Below are 17,902 nucleotides of genomic sequence, written 5' to 3' on the forward strand. Positions count from 1 at the left end.
TCCATTCTGCCAAGATTTAGCTACCTTAACATCTGGTGTTTAAGTGGCTTTTGATTTGGTCCAACAGGCCAATAGGAGATATATGCTATCATGTATTAAAGCTGTAATTGGAAATATAAGAGTCTTAAAATGAGACATTTTAATTTTTTTGAGAACATTAGATAAAACCAATTTTCTGAAAACCAGCATTATGGTGAAAGCCCTGTAACCTCTGAATCTTAAAAGGTCTTTCTGAAAGACACGTTGTACATGTGGCTAATACTGTTTGGAGAACGCACAGCTCTAACACATCAGGACTCTGCATGGGTGATCAGGGCCAGGAATTCATTCTGTTGTCCAGAAAGATGTGAACTCTGACTGTTGCTGTTATTTCAGCCTTTTGCTCTTAACATACAGCTGCAGTCTGCTCCAGCTCCAGGCGTCCAGTCCAGTCTGCGTTTTTAGTGTGGCTGTATTCCCACTTTTCATTCTCCAGTATCATAAGAACTCCTATTTTCCATTTTTACTTTTATTTCTGAAGAAAAAAATGCGAGTGGCAATAATGTCCTTATGTAAGAGAGAAACCAGCTTGCAGATCAGGGGTGTGGAAAAGCACTGAGCAATGTGGGCTTTGCTACCATGGGATCCTGTTGCTGTTGGAGGCAGGTAAAAATCTTCTGTGCTTAAATAATTCCACAAGGAAAACACCAAAAGCAGGGACAATCTCACTTATGAAGCCTTCTGAGGTTCACCCAAAGTGAAACAACTCCAGCCACTCCAAGGTAACCATGTACAGCAACCACCAGAGTGCATTTGCAGTTAACTTACAAAAGAAAACTGCAATTTACGTTAATGGAAAAAAAGAAGAAAAAGGAACCAGCTCTTGGTAAACACAAATATAATTACCATTATCAGAATGTAGGGTTATCATCAGAAAAACATAAATGCATGCAGAACAACTACAAATAAAGGTGAAACTGGGGTTATCCTTCATTTTAAATTAAAAATATCAGCAGTTTTCTGAGCTGTGCTCATATGCACTCCTGAAAATAGGCTAAAAGAGCAGTAAATGGCAAACAGTTTTGGAATTATGTAACATTTATGTTGAAATAGATTATATTCCATACATATTGAGAAAGATAAAGAAAAACCTTAAAATGCTCAAAGCCATAAATACCTGATCCAGATTTGACAGACTGTTTGGATCTTGACTGAGAGCCTGGTACTGGCCCCGAAGCCTGTCTCCAGCTGCAATCTTCCTGAACTTCTTCAGGTCCACAACATACAAGGCACTAAAAGGAATAAAAACCCAAAGAAGTAAGATTTCTGGGGAGGTCACCCTCTTTTTGACAATAGTAATAAAAGTAACAAGAAAATAAAACATGTTCCCATCCTGATATTTTTCTTTATTAAGTAGCTGAAACCACCATAAAACAGTGAAATCAACATCATCAGAATTCCTGCCTTTACTGAGAATGGCTCTTGAATGGCTCAGTGATCAACACCAACAGCCAGATTTCAATCCAGTTCCCAGAGAGCACAAGCAGTGTGTAAGGGCCTGTCCCACCTGATGTGGTATTTCCTCTTGCCCAGGTGTGAAGCCCAGTACCCCGATTTCCAGAAGCGGTACCCATCCATCTCCCTGCGGCTGTCACAGAAAGGAGTGTAGCCATAGGGGGCTCCGTTCAGGTCGAGGTCTCTGAGCTCCTTCAGGTCACTCCTCACAATCTAAACAAGAATATCATTCATTTAGAACTGTTTCTGTGAGGGCAGGAATTGCAGCAGGCTTCACAGTGTTTAACTTTTATTAAAAAAAGCTACCGACACTACATCAGTGGGGTATAAATAGACCTTTCCAGTACCAAATTATTGTTCCAAAAATTATTTATTGTTGTAGAGTTTTGTTCAGACATGGCTTATAGAAAGGCCATGATCACATACAGCTGGTTAAAATGTAAAAGGCAGCTGTAAGCAACAAGTTCTCAGGCTTTTCCCTTAAACAGTAAATACCGTGTCCTTGGCTAAGTGATGAGAAAAATATGGTGAAAAACATGGAGTCCTTGAAAGGGTGTTCAATAACAAGTCAACAGCAGGATGAGAAAAACAAGTATTAGCCTCAACAAGAAAACCACAGGTATTGGCAACAAAGGAGGGGTTGCTGTGTAATCTGTAACCAATAATGAGCTCGGGTTTTGCAATATGTATGAACTTAATTAACACTACTATAAAAGTGTGTAAGCTGGGTCAATAAATCAGAGATCAATGCTCATCAATCGGATGGTTGTCTCCCTTCACCTTCCTCAATTTATTATTTTTTATTATATTATTAACAGTGGCCATCTGTGTAACACATTTATGAGCCAATTATATAAAACTGACAATATTTTTTAATTCACAGACCAGTGTTTCTGGTTGCCCAATATAAAATTCCTCAGTTAAGAAACACAACTTTGGAAATCTACCAATCATACCCCTTCTAGAGAATCCTCCTCATTTGTTACCCACCTTGGGCACTCCTAAATTATTGCATCATTTGAATAATCCTTGTATCTAATGGTAAAATACTTTCAAAAAGAGGTTTTAATGACATTTTACACATGTCCTTTATTTGCTAATCAATCCTTCTCCATCAAACCCCACTTACCTAATTTATCAGTGGTAAAAATGTTATAGCTATTTGGGAGCACAGAGGAGTCCTTACAGTAGTTAGGACAGACCACCAGTGTTCCCACATAGTGTATCCAGATGAAATTGCAGAGAGTTGCAGTCTGCATTGCTACACCTAAGTTTAATTGATTCTTGAGCTTGGAAAAGGACCAAAATACATCAGAATTTGTCTCAAGGTTTTTAATAACCTTGTAATAAACTCCTCTGTGACAGCACTTTGTCTTTCAGTACCATTATACAATTTTCATTCCTGAATGAAGGACTGCATGCAAATGTAAAACAGAGATAGGATTAATCTTGAAGAATTTCAGCCATCTACAAGTTGCTTAAATGGTCCAAATCACCTCAGACACTGGCCATAGTGGAGTATTCCTCTCACAATCAGCCCAGAGATGAAATGCCTCCAAAATGCTTTCAGTGAAATGCAGCTTTAAGATCACACACATCTCTCCAGGTGCCTGTCTCTCCACATAGACAATTTAGGACAACTCAGTGTAAGGAAACTCTTTATGCCCACACAACTGACAACCAGTGAAATTCTTGCATCTACATTCTGCAATACCACTGGTTCTGTTTGTACAACTGCAACAGTCTTTCAAGACCAGCATCTGAATAAAATGGCCACATAGAATGAAACTGGATCAATTTAAGCCCAAATTAATTCCTCATACAGTAATATGCCATTATCTTTTCTTACCTGGTCAGCATCAACAAATATTATTTTATCCACAGCTAAAGGGAAAAGAACATCCAAGAAAAGAATTTTGTAGCCCCAGATAATTCTTTGTTTTTCTGTCTGTTGATAAAGCCAGCGGGGCCACTTATACTGGACCAGCTCATACTTGAATCCATACTTTTTAGCCATGTGAGGAATTACATCCTGGAAGAACAAAAAGAAGAACAAAAATCCATCAGGTGCACATATATGAGACACACAAGGGCTCAAAAGGAAAAGGAGGGAATGCTGCAAGGCAGCTGCAGCTGTGTTGGCCTTACTGACTATGTAATTTATTACTTAAAATGATTCCTTAATTTTAGCAGTATCCTCAGCTACACCAATAGAAATAGCATTTCATGCAAGCTCTTGGACACTATCAAAAGAGAATAAATTATTATAATGTATCACTGGGCTTCATGTCCCAGAAGAGGAGAGCCTTATACCTAACACTGCTATTTCATAGATTCAGGGATTATTTTCCACTGTGAAAAATTAATTTAAATGATATAATTAGTCAATTGCAATTAAAAAAAAATCACTTAAAATTTTAAACAAAAAAAAAAGAGGAACAATTTTCTCCTACCTTAAATGTTGGGGAGAGATAGTTTTTCAGAAACCAAAATTTAACTGGTGTTTTTGTATGACGCAGGACAGAAAGCATCATAATTCTGTGGAAATATAAGTCTACAATAAACAAACAAATACACACGGGTCATTAAATTTCAACTGCACTTAGAAAGTACTAAAACTCTAAGTATAATTTCTTTAAGCCAATTTAAGTAGAAATTTTTATCTACTTCTAATTAAAAGCTTTAAAGAGCATGTGTTCAAGGGCACTTTGAGATGGCCTTATTTGATCCAGATTGGCTAAGCAACAGTAGAAGGAACAATTTCAAAAGTGGATCTATTAACATGTTTTATTCTAGGAGAGGTGATTCACTAAATCAGATAATGGTTAGTACCTTAAATATTAACTTGGCCACTGAAATAACTTGTTTTAGAATCTACTGGTTGAGTTTAATAGGTTGCTGGAAAGAAAAAAAAGCAAAGTTCGAGTCAGACCGTCTTTGGAAAATCCTTAATAACTGTAAGAATCCCTGGTTTGGGTTCAATTATTTTTCATTATCATGGCCTTTGTTTGGTGTAAGCAGTGACTTACAGCCTTACAAGAAATCAAGTCTGCCTTAAAATCAAGACATAATGAACCTGAAAATAAGACAAAGCAGCAAGTACAATGTTTAAGATCACTTTTTCTCCTTTAAAGTAAACGTGTCTTTCCCTTTATGAAGGTTGTTGCAAGTTGAAGAAACACAGTGCTCAAACTTCAGATGACTCAGCCATCAAATCACCAGTGCTCAAATCAGAAAAGTGACACAGATGGTTGTGAAGAGATCAGGCAACACTGTAAGATTCCTTAAAAGCACTCACTGCTCATTGAAAGGACCCTAGGCTAAGTAAGGCCATATGGGCATGCAGTAAATCCACTTTGTATGAAACACAAACACAAATAGACACAACTCTAATGAAGTCACTTCTGTTGTGTCTGTATACAGAGAGGCTGAACTTCATCTTTTATGCTTGTACTTCACACATGAAAGACATTGTCTTCAAAGAATAATGGTATTTTTGAACATCTATATGTTGAATCACTTTGTTCTTAAAGATTAATTTAGTTCTCACTGTATATAACTTTTCTCAGTTTTGAAAATTTATTATTTAGATGTTGTTTAAAAATGTCAGTTTCTTTAGGTTGCTTAGTTTTACTAAGAAAATGTAGAGTATTACTATGAAATTATTGCTTCCCCTTTTACCTTTCCTTACCTTAAAAAACGTTCATATAAATGACCTGAAGCAACAGAAAAAATATTAAGAATATCACTTTTCTTTTCCTTCTCATCAGTTGGAATTTCTTCTGAAAACCTAAGAATTATTATAAATAATTATATAAAATTAAAATCCTGTAGAAAAAAAATCGTACTAAATTATCATTAAGCTCATAGAAAATCAAAAATAAAATGTACAAAAGAAATACACATCCTGCAGTAAACAAATACACTTAGAATCTACTTCCACTGCACATGCCTTGGCTTAGGAGTTAAAACCTTCCCCAAAATACTGTCATAACTTTAAGAGGTCTGTGGTGATGGGATTCCCCAGAGTTTTTTGCAACACTTGTTGAATTCTTCTTCAGATTACTGTGATTCCCCTCCCTAGAAGCTAACCTATGTATTTGAGGTATGTTGTACAGAGGTCTCTGTTTCTGCTGCACAGCATTCTTTGCTTGTTTTGAATCCCAAAGTCTGCCAGGGCTGGTTGTTAATCAGGTGCCTTCCAGCACACAGAGGCAGGGGATGGTGGCTGCAGTCTCCCTCAGGCACTGCTTCACAGATCTCAGAACTGCAGAGCCAGATTGGTTATAGTTATCAAATGGTTATCAAGCCATTTGATACTGTTGGAAATTTACCTCAATAGTCTTTTTTGTGAGATGAGTCATTCCTCACACACTTAGATTGCATGAGTCACCCTATTACTTTTTCTTTTGGTTATATCTCTTTTAAAAGTATCTTTTAGAAAGTGTAAAAATAGGTATCCTCATAATCTTTAAGAGCAAATAAGACAAGTCTCAGATCTCTAATGTATTCAAAAGAATTCAGATCACTCCACTGATACAAAGCTGAAAGCTCAGAAATAGCTGAGAGGCTGCAATGTGTTTAAGTGGTGTGAATAATCTTTTGAGAAACCCACGTTCTATTCACTCAGGCATGGTGCAAGAGAGAGACATCAGTGGAGTGGCATTGTCTGCATGGTGTGCCATCTTCAAAGAAGACACACAACCTCTCAAGCAGCACTGAACCCTCACAGGCTAAACAGACTGCAGTTCACAGGTCCAAGCAGTCTGTCTTCTTTCTTCCTGACTTTTTGTCCCATGTCTTATATTTAGTGATAGCAGGACTGAAAGAGTGTCACGCTCTTTGTAAAGCTGCCATCACATGTGAAAAGAGAAAATCGGGGTTTGATGCAAGGATCTTGAAAATATTGATTCTGCAAAGCTTTAGAGAAAGCAGAAATTTCCCAGAGCTGCTGGGCTGACCTCTAAGGTCACATGGGAAAAGCAGTCAGATAGAGAAGGGCAGCTCAGGTATGAAAGGGATTGGGGAAAGTGGTGTGCACATCTCTCATGTTAGAGCCCATGGGGGTTCCTGTAGTGAACAATGTGCTGGTGGATATTCATTTCATTCTGGGATAACAAAAAGAAAGGGTATTTGACAGGATCCTGCATGGCAAAAGGCTGACAGCCTCAAATTATGCCTTGAGCCACAACCTTGAATCACTGGGAAGAGCAAATTAACTTCACTGCATGAGGGGCTTCCTTGGGCCAGCCAAGCTCAGAGCATGATGAATGCCACTGTGATAAAAGGCAAGACCTGGAAGGCTGAGAGATCTCTGGCCTTGTAACTTTCTTAGAGGGAGTCAAGATTTTGATCTCTGCACATACATCCTTTGACAGAGCTAATTAGAAGTGGAAAGTTTGAAGTAAATGAAAAATTCCTTCAACTAACATCATTCTTCAGAAGAACCTTTGTGCAGCAATGTGGGTCCAGGGTGGAAGAAATTTTAAAGCTGTAGCATAGTGGTCTGGGAGGGTCTCTGAATCTAGTCAATATGGGTACAAATTGCAAAAGGGGAAATTTAGGTTATAGTAGGAAGGAATTCTTTAGTGTGAGGGTGGTTAGACATTGGAACAGGCTGCCCTGGGAGGCTGTGGCTGCCCCATCCCTGGCAGTGTTCAAGGCCAAGCTGGATCCTGCTCTGAACAAGCTCTTCTACTGGGAGGTGTTCCTACCCATGGCAGGGGCTTTGAGACTGGATGATCTTCAAGGGTGCTCCTAACCCTTAACATTCTGTTCTGTGATTCTATTACATTGTAACAGTGAAATCAGCTGTGGATAAATGGTGATAAGCATAAAATCAGCAACAGACACTCAATGAAATCTCAGGTCTGACGGTACTTGTGGCACAAGAGGCCTCATCATGAGGCATTATAAAGCTGGGACAGAAGCCAGTCCTGGATCTACCAAGAGGTAGAGGTGTGTGTACAGGACTGACTGGAGCCAAGTGATTAGCAGATGAAATAAAACTGCTACGCCTTTTCTTTATTTTCTTTAGCAGTCTGTGACTGACAACCATTGCCCAATCTACCGAAAACTGAATAAAACCTTTTTTGAGTCTAGTTCAAAACAGCAAATGAGAAATACTAAAAAGTTATTAGCCCCAAATGTAATGCTTGAGATGCTTATTACAATTACTTAAAGAACTCAAACTTTAAAGTAAAAGGTAAAACACTTGAGATTTCATAAATTATGTCCAGGAGCAAACAAACAGCATTGGTCTGCTTTTTGATGTTCAGTTTGACATACATGAGTACCACATAACCAGCTGAGATTTTCACATTGAGACTGATTCCGTGCCACAGCAAAATGAAAAAAAAAACAGCCAAAGGAGAAAATGAAGAGAAACTGGAAATACAAAGGAGGGATTAAGAAGGGAATAAAAAAGGAGATTCACATGACATTATAGCTTGTCCTTCCCCCTTTTTATTTACATTATAAATCCCTTGGAGAGACTTTTTACACATTTGTATCAGTATCAAGCAAGAAAATTTACTTGCTATGAGTAATAATTAACATGTCCTGGAATAGCTAAATTAGAATCAAGTTATGCATTACCTTGCAACTGATTCCACTTTTCCTTTTTTTGCTGTTGTTCCATCTGTAAGAAGCTCTTCATTCACTTTACCAGGCTTTTTCTGTACCTAGTCAATAAAATAAAGGTCTTTGTGCAACTTGGGAGGGTAGTTGATAGTAATTACTACTTGTATTGTGGTATCTCACCATGGTGTACTAACTGGCTAGAGCCACTAAGTATGGTGATTAATAAATCAGCCAGCACATTTCAAGCACTCTGTACATCTTTATTAAACAACAACTAAAAATGTGGTAAATTTTATCTCATTTTCCTCCCTCACAAGTTCATGATCCAGCCATTAGCTGGAAGAAGCATAGTACCTCACAGTGGAACTTACCTGAGAGGAAATTGTCATTTTCATAAGCCCTTCACAGGGAGAAAGTGACAAATTTGTCACTGAAACAGAAGCTCTTGCATCCAACTTAAGCAATTTCTGCTGTCTTATCCAGATGCTTGTAATGGCTCAAGATTAATTTCATTTACCACCTCAATTTCCTTGATTAAAATAAACCTAATTGCTTTTGAAAACCAAATAGCTTCTTACACCATGAATGTGTTAATCTAATCATATTAATTTCACATGTTTATATTGTCAAGCTAACACAGATTTCTGTTGACACTATCCTGAAGCCACATCCTACAGATCAGTGAAGTAATTCTAGAGTTCAACTGAATGGCAGAGTTTACATATTCTAGTTATAAGCTTAATACACATACCACCTTTCACATAAAAATAATATTCCTATTTTGGCTCAAAATAGGAAAATTAGGCACTCTTCTACCCATTCTCTGTTGTTTAAAGACAGGCTCATCATGCTCCAGAGTCTTACATTTTCCCTGGCTTCTGGAAACTTTCAGGACTGGGGAAGAGAGTAATGTCTGGTGTTTTAAAATATTTACAGATATTTTAAAAATATTTAAAATATATAGTGGAAAATATAGTGTATTATGAGGATCTTTCTCCTCAGTAAGTGGTGCTTCATTAGCTGTTTTTGATACATCTAATGAAAGTAATGTAATTTTGTTGACACAAATTTGGTCGCCTAGGGTAAAATTCAACACAAGTGATTTTGACTTCCAGTCTGGAATCTGGACTTTGTGTAAAATCTGTCCTCACTCACTGGAGAGAAATGGATGTCTCAAGAGGTCATTCTCTTGGTTTAAATCCATAGATGAGCAGGGATGAGCAGTCCTTTGGACTCTCTCCTGCTAAGCAGAAAGGGATTTAGGTCACCAAGACTGCACATTTGGGCACCTCAAGCTAGATGAGATAAATATTATCTATGTTTAACAGCTATTTAACAAATCTCCCACACAATTAGTATCACCTGATTGGATCAAATTAACTACATTAATTTGCACATCCTTCTCTTTAATTATACAAAATCTAAATTATATATTTCAGTGTACATATTTCAATTAAATATAGCCTGAGACACATAAGCATAAGTCACATTTCATACCAGGAAACACTGCATACATACTTGAACTTTGATAATTTTGCTTCTGAAGTTGTTTAATACCACAATAACGTCTGCCAGGTCAGCTACAGAATCTGTTCCTTCATGGCTGTGAGGAGACAAAAAGCCCAGGTAAATGTACTGTCTCATTAAAATATGTATTGTTACTTGGGTTTAATCAGAGAGTAAGGTTTAGAATTGCTGATGTTTACAGAAAAAAATTACTTCACTTGCATCTAATTATTTTTTAACTTCAAAAACTTTGAGTTTATTCATCACTGGACATTGTCCACAGATGTCACATTAATTTTTTAATTTGAATTTTTATAGGAAATTTATTAATCAATGAAAAACTGCAGTAACCTACAGTTAAGCACATTATTATGTATTATATACACATATATATTATATTCAAATATAACAACAATTTATTTTTCAAATATGGAAAATGTCTTAGAAATGGTGTGATGGCATTAAGTGTACTTTAAAAATAGATTTGCTTTTAAAAGTATAGGGAAGGCTTCATCACAGAGCTGAGATAGTGAATATTGGCTTTCAACTGGCTAGCTTTGGGAACTGCATCCCTGAAGACACAGCTGTGCAAGCACCACAGGAACCTCTGCCCTACTGAACATCAGTTTAAAGCCATTCAGGTGTCTCATAAACTACTGCAGTCCACAGAGTAGCTAATATGAAAAATGTTACTGTGATAGAGTGTAATAACAATATAGTTTTCAAAGTTTCTTATTTTGCACCTCAACAGCCCCTCAATATATTTCCCCTTCAATCTCTTCTATCTTTTATCAGCATTATGTGGGCTCCTCTTGCTAAAGCTACCCACACAAAAGATGGGCTTAAGAAAGTAATCTCCTACCCCTTAGGCTTCATTTTTCCCCCCCTAGAAAACCGAAGTATTTCCATCTTGTTTCAATGTGCATCATACCACTTACCTGAACACTGCAGGATTTTACACACTCATCTGAATTTTCCATTTAATACATTTTTTTGGTAAAATGTGCCTGTAATCACCAAGTCTCATGGAGATGACCTATCCTTGCATAAAACAATGTTCAGAACTATCTGAACTTTTCCACTCTCTATTGTAGTTTTATTTTCACATTTTTAAAATATCATACATATGCACACCCAGCCAATAATGGTCTTTGCATCACAGGGATGTATAGTGCTCATATGTTAATTCAATTTTAAATAAAGCGTGTCACTAAAAAGTTCTAAAATAGTAAAATATGGTCCAAACATAAACTGCTGATAGCAGCAGCCAGCCCAATGTTCCATTTTTGCCCCCAGAGTTCACACAACCAACATTTTCTCTGTTATTCACTCAGTTACCTCAAAATCCCCATGCTATGAATTTTCTAGGTAGATAGAGGATTCTGCTGATAAAGAGGATTTTCCAAAGTCTCTGCAATATTCTCAGAGTGTTTGGTTTGGATGTAAATTCAACAACATTGCTTTGTCTCCCTAAATCTCTTTCATGGATGCCTCCCTATGGGCTCCATCTTTACTGAGTGCCAACTGTTTTACTCTGCACAGAACTCAGTTTGATGAATTTCTGTCTTACTATGAACAAACTTTTTAAATCCAAGCAAAATATCTTGCATACTGAAAGCACTAAGGCATATGTAATAACAGCTATCTTAATATTATGTAATTGTGAAAAGCAAAACATGTCTAGCAGACTATTTACATCACAACTTTAACTTCAAAACACTTAGATGCTTTTAATACAAATACAAGTAAATACCAATATAATACAAATTATAATTTTCCATATGGGGGACAAAAGAATTTGGGTTCAAGAAATAGAGATCCTTTAAAAGCTCAAGCCCAAGAAGCAAACATACAACTCCTTTCCTAAATTATAAAAGATATACCTTTCAGCTAGGCAGTCTGCATGACATCAAAATATAATAATATTAAATCTTGTATATGTCTACCTGCCTTTTTAAAAAGTAAAGTATCAGGATTTTATAGGTATCTTTAGCTATAAATAATTTTCTGCAATCTTATCTAGCTATACCTACTTGTTTTCCTACCAACATCAAAGTCTCAATAAGAAGTGCTCAGATTATTGCTGAGTATAACAATTTTGCTTTCCTAATATTCACAGTAATTTATTAATAACAAATTGATTTACAAGCGTGATTGCATCAATATAATTATCCTTGTTAGAAGCAGTCTTTAAGAAGAAAGAGGCAGCTTATTTTAAATGTTAAGTATTTATATATAGTAAAAATAACTTCCAACTATGAGAGAAGCAAGTAAGATAAATACTGAGATGTAGAACATTCTAAAACTCCCTTTATAACGCACAGGCCTGTGCCTCAAAGAAACCAGGTTCATCTCACATTAGGGTGTGACTAATTTATATGGATGGAGAATATAGTGCAACAGCTCTTGGCAAAGCTCCATTCTATCAAACAGTTGCCTGAGCTCTGACAGAAACTTCATACTGTTAATACTGTAAAAGACATATCAAAGATTCTGGTGCAGCCCTGCAAACATACTGTTCCTGTTGTACTTTAGGTCTACAGTTGGAAGAATAAGATGAAATAAATTGCATTGCTTAGATTCCTCATGAGGTATTAGTTTTTAGTAACTTAGCTGAGTTCAATTAAGCCCATTTGTGTTACAGAGGGAAAATGAGCAAAACCCCAGTAGATAATTTAAATTTCCTCTGATCCAGGCTAGAATGTAGAGTTGTTTTGTATCATTTTGTTTCATTATTTAACCCAACTGCACCTCATTGCATTATTTTTTAAACCATGCTATCTTATATAAATCACTTTCTATTTCTTAAGAATTAAATGCTAAATTAGACAAATGGTACAGATGCAGTTGGTGGAGATCAGATGAACCTCAAAGGGTAAGGACTATGTTTTTCTGCTTTTTCAACAGATTGTGATTTCTGAAAAAAAAGTAATTGAAAATTTTTTTTCAACAAACAGAATGAATCTAACATCCCATTAATATTTCTCCCTGTAACACTGATATTAACTAAAGGTTCAAATCCACAAAGAGGCTCAGCAAGTTTTTTGTTTTTTAATAGCAGCTATAATTAACAATACATGGAACTATGTCTTCCTGGGCTTCAAGTAATAATAAATATTTTATAAGAAAGAGACCTATTTCAAACCCCACAATTACTCTGAGGGGGAAAAGATAACAGGAAAAAGGCAAAACCAAAGAAAAACTGAAGCTGAAATTAAATAAACAATACTGTTCCTCTAGAAGTGATTAGATGTAAAGCTTCAGGAGAAAGCTCTCATAGGCTACAGGTCTGTGCTTTTACATAAAACATGGGGAAAAGGTGATTCTTGTAAGGAATAGTTGGAATGATAGTGAGCACATACATTCCTTTCCATGAAAATCAACCATGGAAATTACAGATCTAGAAGCCACAGAGATGTCACCTAAATGCCAGTTACAGGAATACAACTTTCTATGGCCAGAGGTTTCTCCCAAGAGAGGGAGATGTGGTGCAGTCAACATGCAGCCAGGGTCTCAAAATGAAGGATGCTTTAATATCCTAAGGTGGAGGTGTAAGTACAGTGATCCTTAGATGACTTAGACAACTAAGTAACACTCAGAATTCATCAAAGAAAAAAGTCTAGAACTGAAATGATTACAATGCTCCTGTTAAAAAAAGATGCCACTTGTAAATATGCTGTATTCAGAGGGCTGAAAAAAATTGTGAGAAGGAAATTTGTGGTACTTTCTTCAGATAGTTCTGGAGATAATTTGTGAGAGCAATGCTCCATTGGACATACTCTTGAAATTACATGTTAAGTATGTTGGAAATGCAAAAATATTACAAACAAAACCATGAGTGACATTTCTACAGAATTTGGTGGTGTGATAATGCTAACCATGCACAGAACTGACAGGGAAAGTGTCTGGCAGCTGTGCAACTGTGTAGTAAGGGACATGGCTAGCATCTAGTCTAGCTGAGCACCTTGGCTTTATTATGCCTTCAAAAACACATGTAGCCATCAAACAACAACAATACAAGGAAATAAAGTATGCCTAACAAACCTTAAATCATCATTTGCATCTTATACTTTTTAATGCAATCTTTGCTCACTTTCTTTCAGTGTTGTCATCTTTTCAAAATATATTGCAGTTTCAGATAAATTTGTTTCCAAATGATGGATTCATACTTACGAAAACACCTGATAAATCTCCTCAGATCTCCCTTTACGTAATCTCAGCATCCAAGCACCTGGATTTGCTTTCAGCTGGAAATACCCCTAAGGAAAAAACACAGGCACTTGTTCTGCTTGCATTTTAGACTCAACCATCTTCATATACAAAAATAAACTACTCAGCATTTGTACTAGCCCTGAAATAAGTGTGCCAGGTATGCAACAACTGTCACTTTCCTGCATGTCTGTTTTAACGTCTTTCTGTGCTCTATTTGTTTCTAGATGAATTTGAGTTACATACAAAAACTCCACCAAGGACAGCAAGTAAAAGAGCAGCAAAGAAATAACTTATTGAACAGATCCTAAATTGAAAAGCTTCTTTGAAACTCAAAATTTTTGTCTGAAACAACCTTCCAAGTCAACACAATTCCTTACCATTTTAGGAACACTGTAAACAGCTACTGCTAAGTTAAAGTCACAGAGAGCAAGCTTTGAAATGTGAAGAATTGTTAAACATTTCATCATGCCAAACATCATCTACTGTTGAGTCTGTATTCAATACTTGGGCAGAAATCAAAGATTCACAATTTATTAAGTATTTCATTCCTTATGATACAATATTTACAAAGACTAGAGAACAGCAGATAGGTAAAAGGTCTTATCAAAATCCTTCCCATTCAAATTCCCTTAGCCAACAGAAAATAAAGGTTTTACTTCAGAAGTCACATGGTCTTCTGCTCTACAGACTGCCAACATGAAAAATAACTACTTTGCATGATGAGAGAAATTCTCAGGTGTGGGTATGTCCCACTAAGGCTCTAAGCACTTACCTGAAGCATCTAAAATGGGAGTCTTCTTTTGCCTGGATCATTGTGTAAAAAAAAGGGTTATTTTATTCAGAATGTGAATCATACCTTACATTTGTCAGGGAATCTCAGCCTGAATATAACTGCCTCCTACCACCTACTAGAGGCAATTAGGCTGCCAGTTTAGGCACTTCAGGCAAGAGTATAGAATTAGGCTATATTCAAATCTATACTGCATCACAGGAGAGGAGCAGGGGGGAAAGCTCAACAAATTAGAGATGAGCTCAGCTCCAGGATGTGCCTGTTACTTTTAGCATTACTAAGCTTGCAACACAGAGAAATGGATTTAAAAAACAAGATGCTCATGAAGAATTCTCACAAGAAGTGTGCAATTGTAATGACTATTCCTGTACCAAGTACTTACAAGGTTGGCCATCACAATAGTATCAACCATGACAGGATTCTTCTCTGTGCCCAGAGTGAACTGTAACCCTCGAGGAGGTTGTCCAGTTGTCACATCAAAGCAATGTCCTTCAAGCAATATATATTCCAGCTCATATTCTGCTATAACTGCCCCTTTTATCTATGGAAGGAATGCTTCATCAATAAATTATGTCATTTAACCACGTGGGGAAAAGCAAAATATTACAGTCACAAACATGTTGTGTGGGATTTACCACAATGTAACTCCCACAGTCAAAAAAACCCAAAGAAAAGTCCATCCACAGGAACTTAACTCAATTATTAAACAGGTATCCAAGACAAAGAGGAAGGGTCACTCTGGAGAGACCTTCTCTCCACTAACTGTTGAAGCTGAGGCACCTCTGCCTTTGTAAGGTAAATCCCAGCTTTACTTTCACAATACACTTTCCAAATACACAGCTTTGGTCAATCAAACACACTCAATATTTTGCATAAGCTTATTGACTCAAACAAAATGAATTATTTTGAAGATGGGGGATTAAAATAGAATTAAATAATAATTGAAAGAATTGTGAACTAAAAGAGGGTCAAATACATTTAAACTACATTAATAAACAGTCATATATTCCCGTTTATATGAAGATTTACCTAGGTTACAAGAACTAGGAAACATAAAGAATCCTTTAATTGCTTTACTTTTATCTTAAATGCAGTATTTCTCTAAACACAAAACTCAACATAGCAGATAAATTGCTTTAACTTGTAGTTTGCATTCTGATCTTTTTTCTATTCCATTGCTTTCCTTTAAGACTTGTCTCTTTGTTTTTTAAGAGAGAAAAGGACGAAAAGATGATGACAATAGAAACGGTAAAATATTGCCTATTTGCAAAGAAAAATTTACCAAAGAAAATTACCAAAGAAACAACTGCCAAAGAAAATATTGCAGGAGAACTGACACAAGACAAATCTTGCAACATTTCCACTTCCCTCTTGGAGTAGAAGGGCCAACACAAGTTTTACAGTGTTCACAAACTATTACTTACTTCCTGCAAATGAATGTTATCAAGGTCACAGGAACTGTTTACTGCTTCAACCAGCCAGCTTTCGGGAGTGATCATGTTTAGGGTCAAAAGAGGTGATTCTGGCAATTCTAAGAATTTTGCTACAGGTTCAGAAGGAAGGTGCTTATTGATTCCATAATTTAATTCTGGTTCCAGAACAAAACGATAGAAGCTGTTGAAAAAGAAGTGTGACAAAACCCAACTTTTGGTAAAATACAAACATGAAGCTCTTCTAAAATATTTTCAAATATAGTGAGTATTTACCAAGTATGATGAAATTTGGAGGCAAAGTAGCTCCTTATTCTTTTGGAATATCATCAGACAATACCTACAGCATCTCAAATGGGCTGGTAGATGAACACAGACCTATACACTTTTGGTAACTTTTCTGTGGATGTGTCTATTTTCCATTAACATTCCAAAGGCTATGAAAGTGAATACCCATGAGATGCATTTAGATAGCCTGACTGTTAGCAGCCTTGAATTCTCAGAATCTGTATCACTGAACTATGCAGAAGGACTAATCTCTATTGGAAAAAAAGTCTTTGAGAATGGCTACTGTCACTAGCAGCAGCAGGACAGAGCAGAGGAAGGGCAGGGTTTCCCTGTTCCTCTCCAGCTCTTACCCCAATTATTCCACACATAAAAGTTCTCCCAAGCACAAAGAAAGAACCAGGCACCAAGACCTGCAAGTGCCCAGCTTCAAAAGCCATCATAATGATGTTCATACAAGAAGACACTCAGAAGACTGAAATTAAGACCCTCTTGTGGAACAAAAGCATAAAATGCATAAAAACTAAGGACTTCTGTTTTGTGGGCAAATGATTAATTCTGCAGCTCTCTGGCTAAAGGACAGGCACTGCCACCAACCTCTCTCAGGTAATTAGTAATATAGGTGTTAGGATTATAGGTAAAATACCTGCCAAGGAGATGGCTGTACTTAAACATTTCTCTTAAGAGGGAAAGAAATCCTCTTGGAAGGAATTAATTTCAGTGTAAATGTCTATCACTGAATTAGTGAACCATGATTTTTACACACAGATAAAAGAAAATTCAAATTATAGTAGATACATTCAGGATATCATGTTCTCAGTTAAATATAACATCATCTCAATATAACAAATGCAGACTGTATATTTATTCAGATGAATTTAATTCCTAGGAGTACAGAATCTGTACAATCTATTACACAAACAGTGGGCTGTAAAGAAGGGAACAACTTAGGTAGATAATCCCCCTCTGCAAGTTTTCACAGCTATAAAAGACTATTGATTTATTTAAGGCCTGTTAATGAGAGGTGCATTTGATGGACTAGATCACTTCCCTGTGATACTGGGCTTGACATATTAGAACAAAAACTTTTATTAAACAAGTGCCAACTGCTTAGGTAACATTCACTGAAAAATGAGTCAACAAAAAAAATTCAGAAACACAAAGCAATTGTTTACTTTTTAAGAAGAAGACACCATTAAGACTGTTTTTCCAAAATGAGCATGACAAGCTATGAACTACTAACCTCTTCAGTGGCACTTCAGACAGCTTAGATCTGCAGTTCAAAAATAACCTGAGTTTCATATTGATAATGTCCTTGAGTACCTACAGAAAAAAAAAATCTCTGTAAAAAATGGTTCTTGGTAATCACCAAACTTTGAAAATAAGCCAAAGTTACCATTGTGACATCCTGCCATTTCTCATGGTTCAGCAAGAAGCTAAAACTTTTTGAAGATGTAAATATATCTGTATATTAAAGGTTATTGTCAGATATTATAAATGAACATCTGACCTTTCATAAAACCACATGATTTAGCACATGATATTCTTGACAGTCAAAATTTTAATGTCCTCATGCAATTTTTTCAAGAGCAGCTCTCTCCAT

At 36.4% G+C, this 17,902-nt stretch overlaps 1 protein-coding gene across 3 annotated transcripts in view; it reads right to left on the minus strand.

The window, feature by feature from the left end:
• Positions 1 to 17,902, minus strand: part of UGGT2 (UDP-glucose glycoprotein glucosyltransferase 2) — a 76,463-nt gene that overhangs the window by 4,276 nt on the left and 54,285 nt on the right. For 2 of the 3 annotated variants that reach the window (XM_063149552.1, XM_063149553.1), the window contains 11 exons: positions 17,543 to 17,622; positions 16,009 to 16,198; positions 14,967 to 15,125; positions 13,756 to 13,841; positions 9,595 to 9,679; positions 8,092 to 8,177; positions 5,186 to 5,284; positions 3,948 to 4,032; positions 3,344 to 3,526; positions 1,547 to 1,707; positions 1,157 to 1,271 (listed from right to left, as the gene is read on the minus strand). In XM_063149552.1, the coding sequence (XP_063005622.1) occupies positions 1,157 to 1,271; positions 1,547 to 1,707; positions 3,344 to 3,526; positions 3,948 to 4,032; positions 5,186 to 5,284; positions 8,092 to 8,177; positions 9,595 to 9,679; positions 13,756 to 13,841; positions 14,967 to 15,125; positions 16,009 to 16,198; positions 17,543 to 17,622 (1,329 nt within the window). Of the gene's footprint in view, positions 1 to 1,156; positions 1,272 to 1,546; positions 1,708 to 3,343; positions 3,527 to 3,947; positions 4,049 to 5,185; positions 5,285 to 8,091; positions 8,178 to 9,594; positions 9,680 to 13,755; positions 13,842 to 14,966; positions 15,126 to 16,008; positions 16,199 to 17,542; positions 17,623 to 17,902 lie in introns of those variants that run through there. The other variant, XM_063149554.1, reaches the window with a different exon arrangement.

The sequence above is a fragment of the Melospiza melodia genome, chromosome 2 (assembly GCF_035770615.1).
Source record: "Melospiza melodia melodia isolate bMelMel2 chromosome 2, bMelMel2.pri, whole genome shotgun sequence".
Lineage (NCBI taxonomy): Eukaryota > Metazoa > Chordata > Aves > Passeriformes > Passerellidae > Melospiza > Melospiza melodia.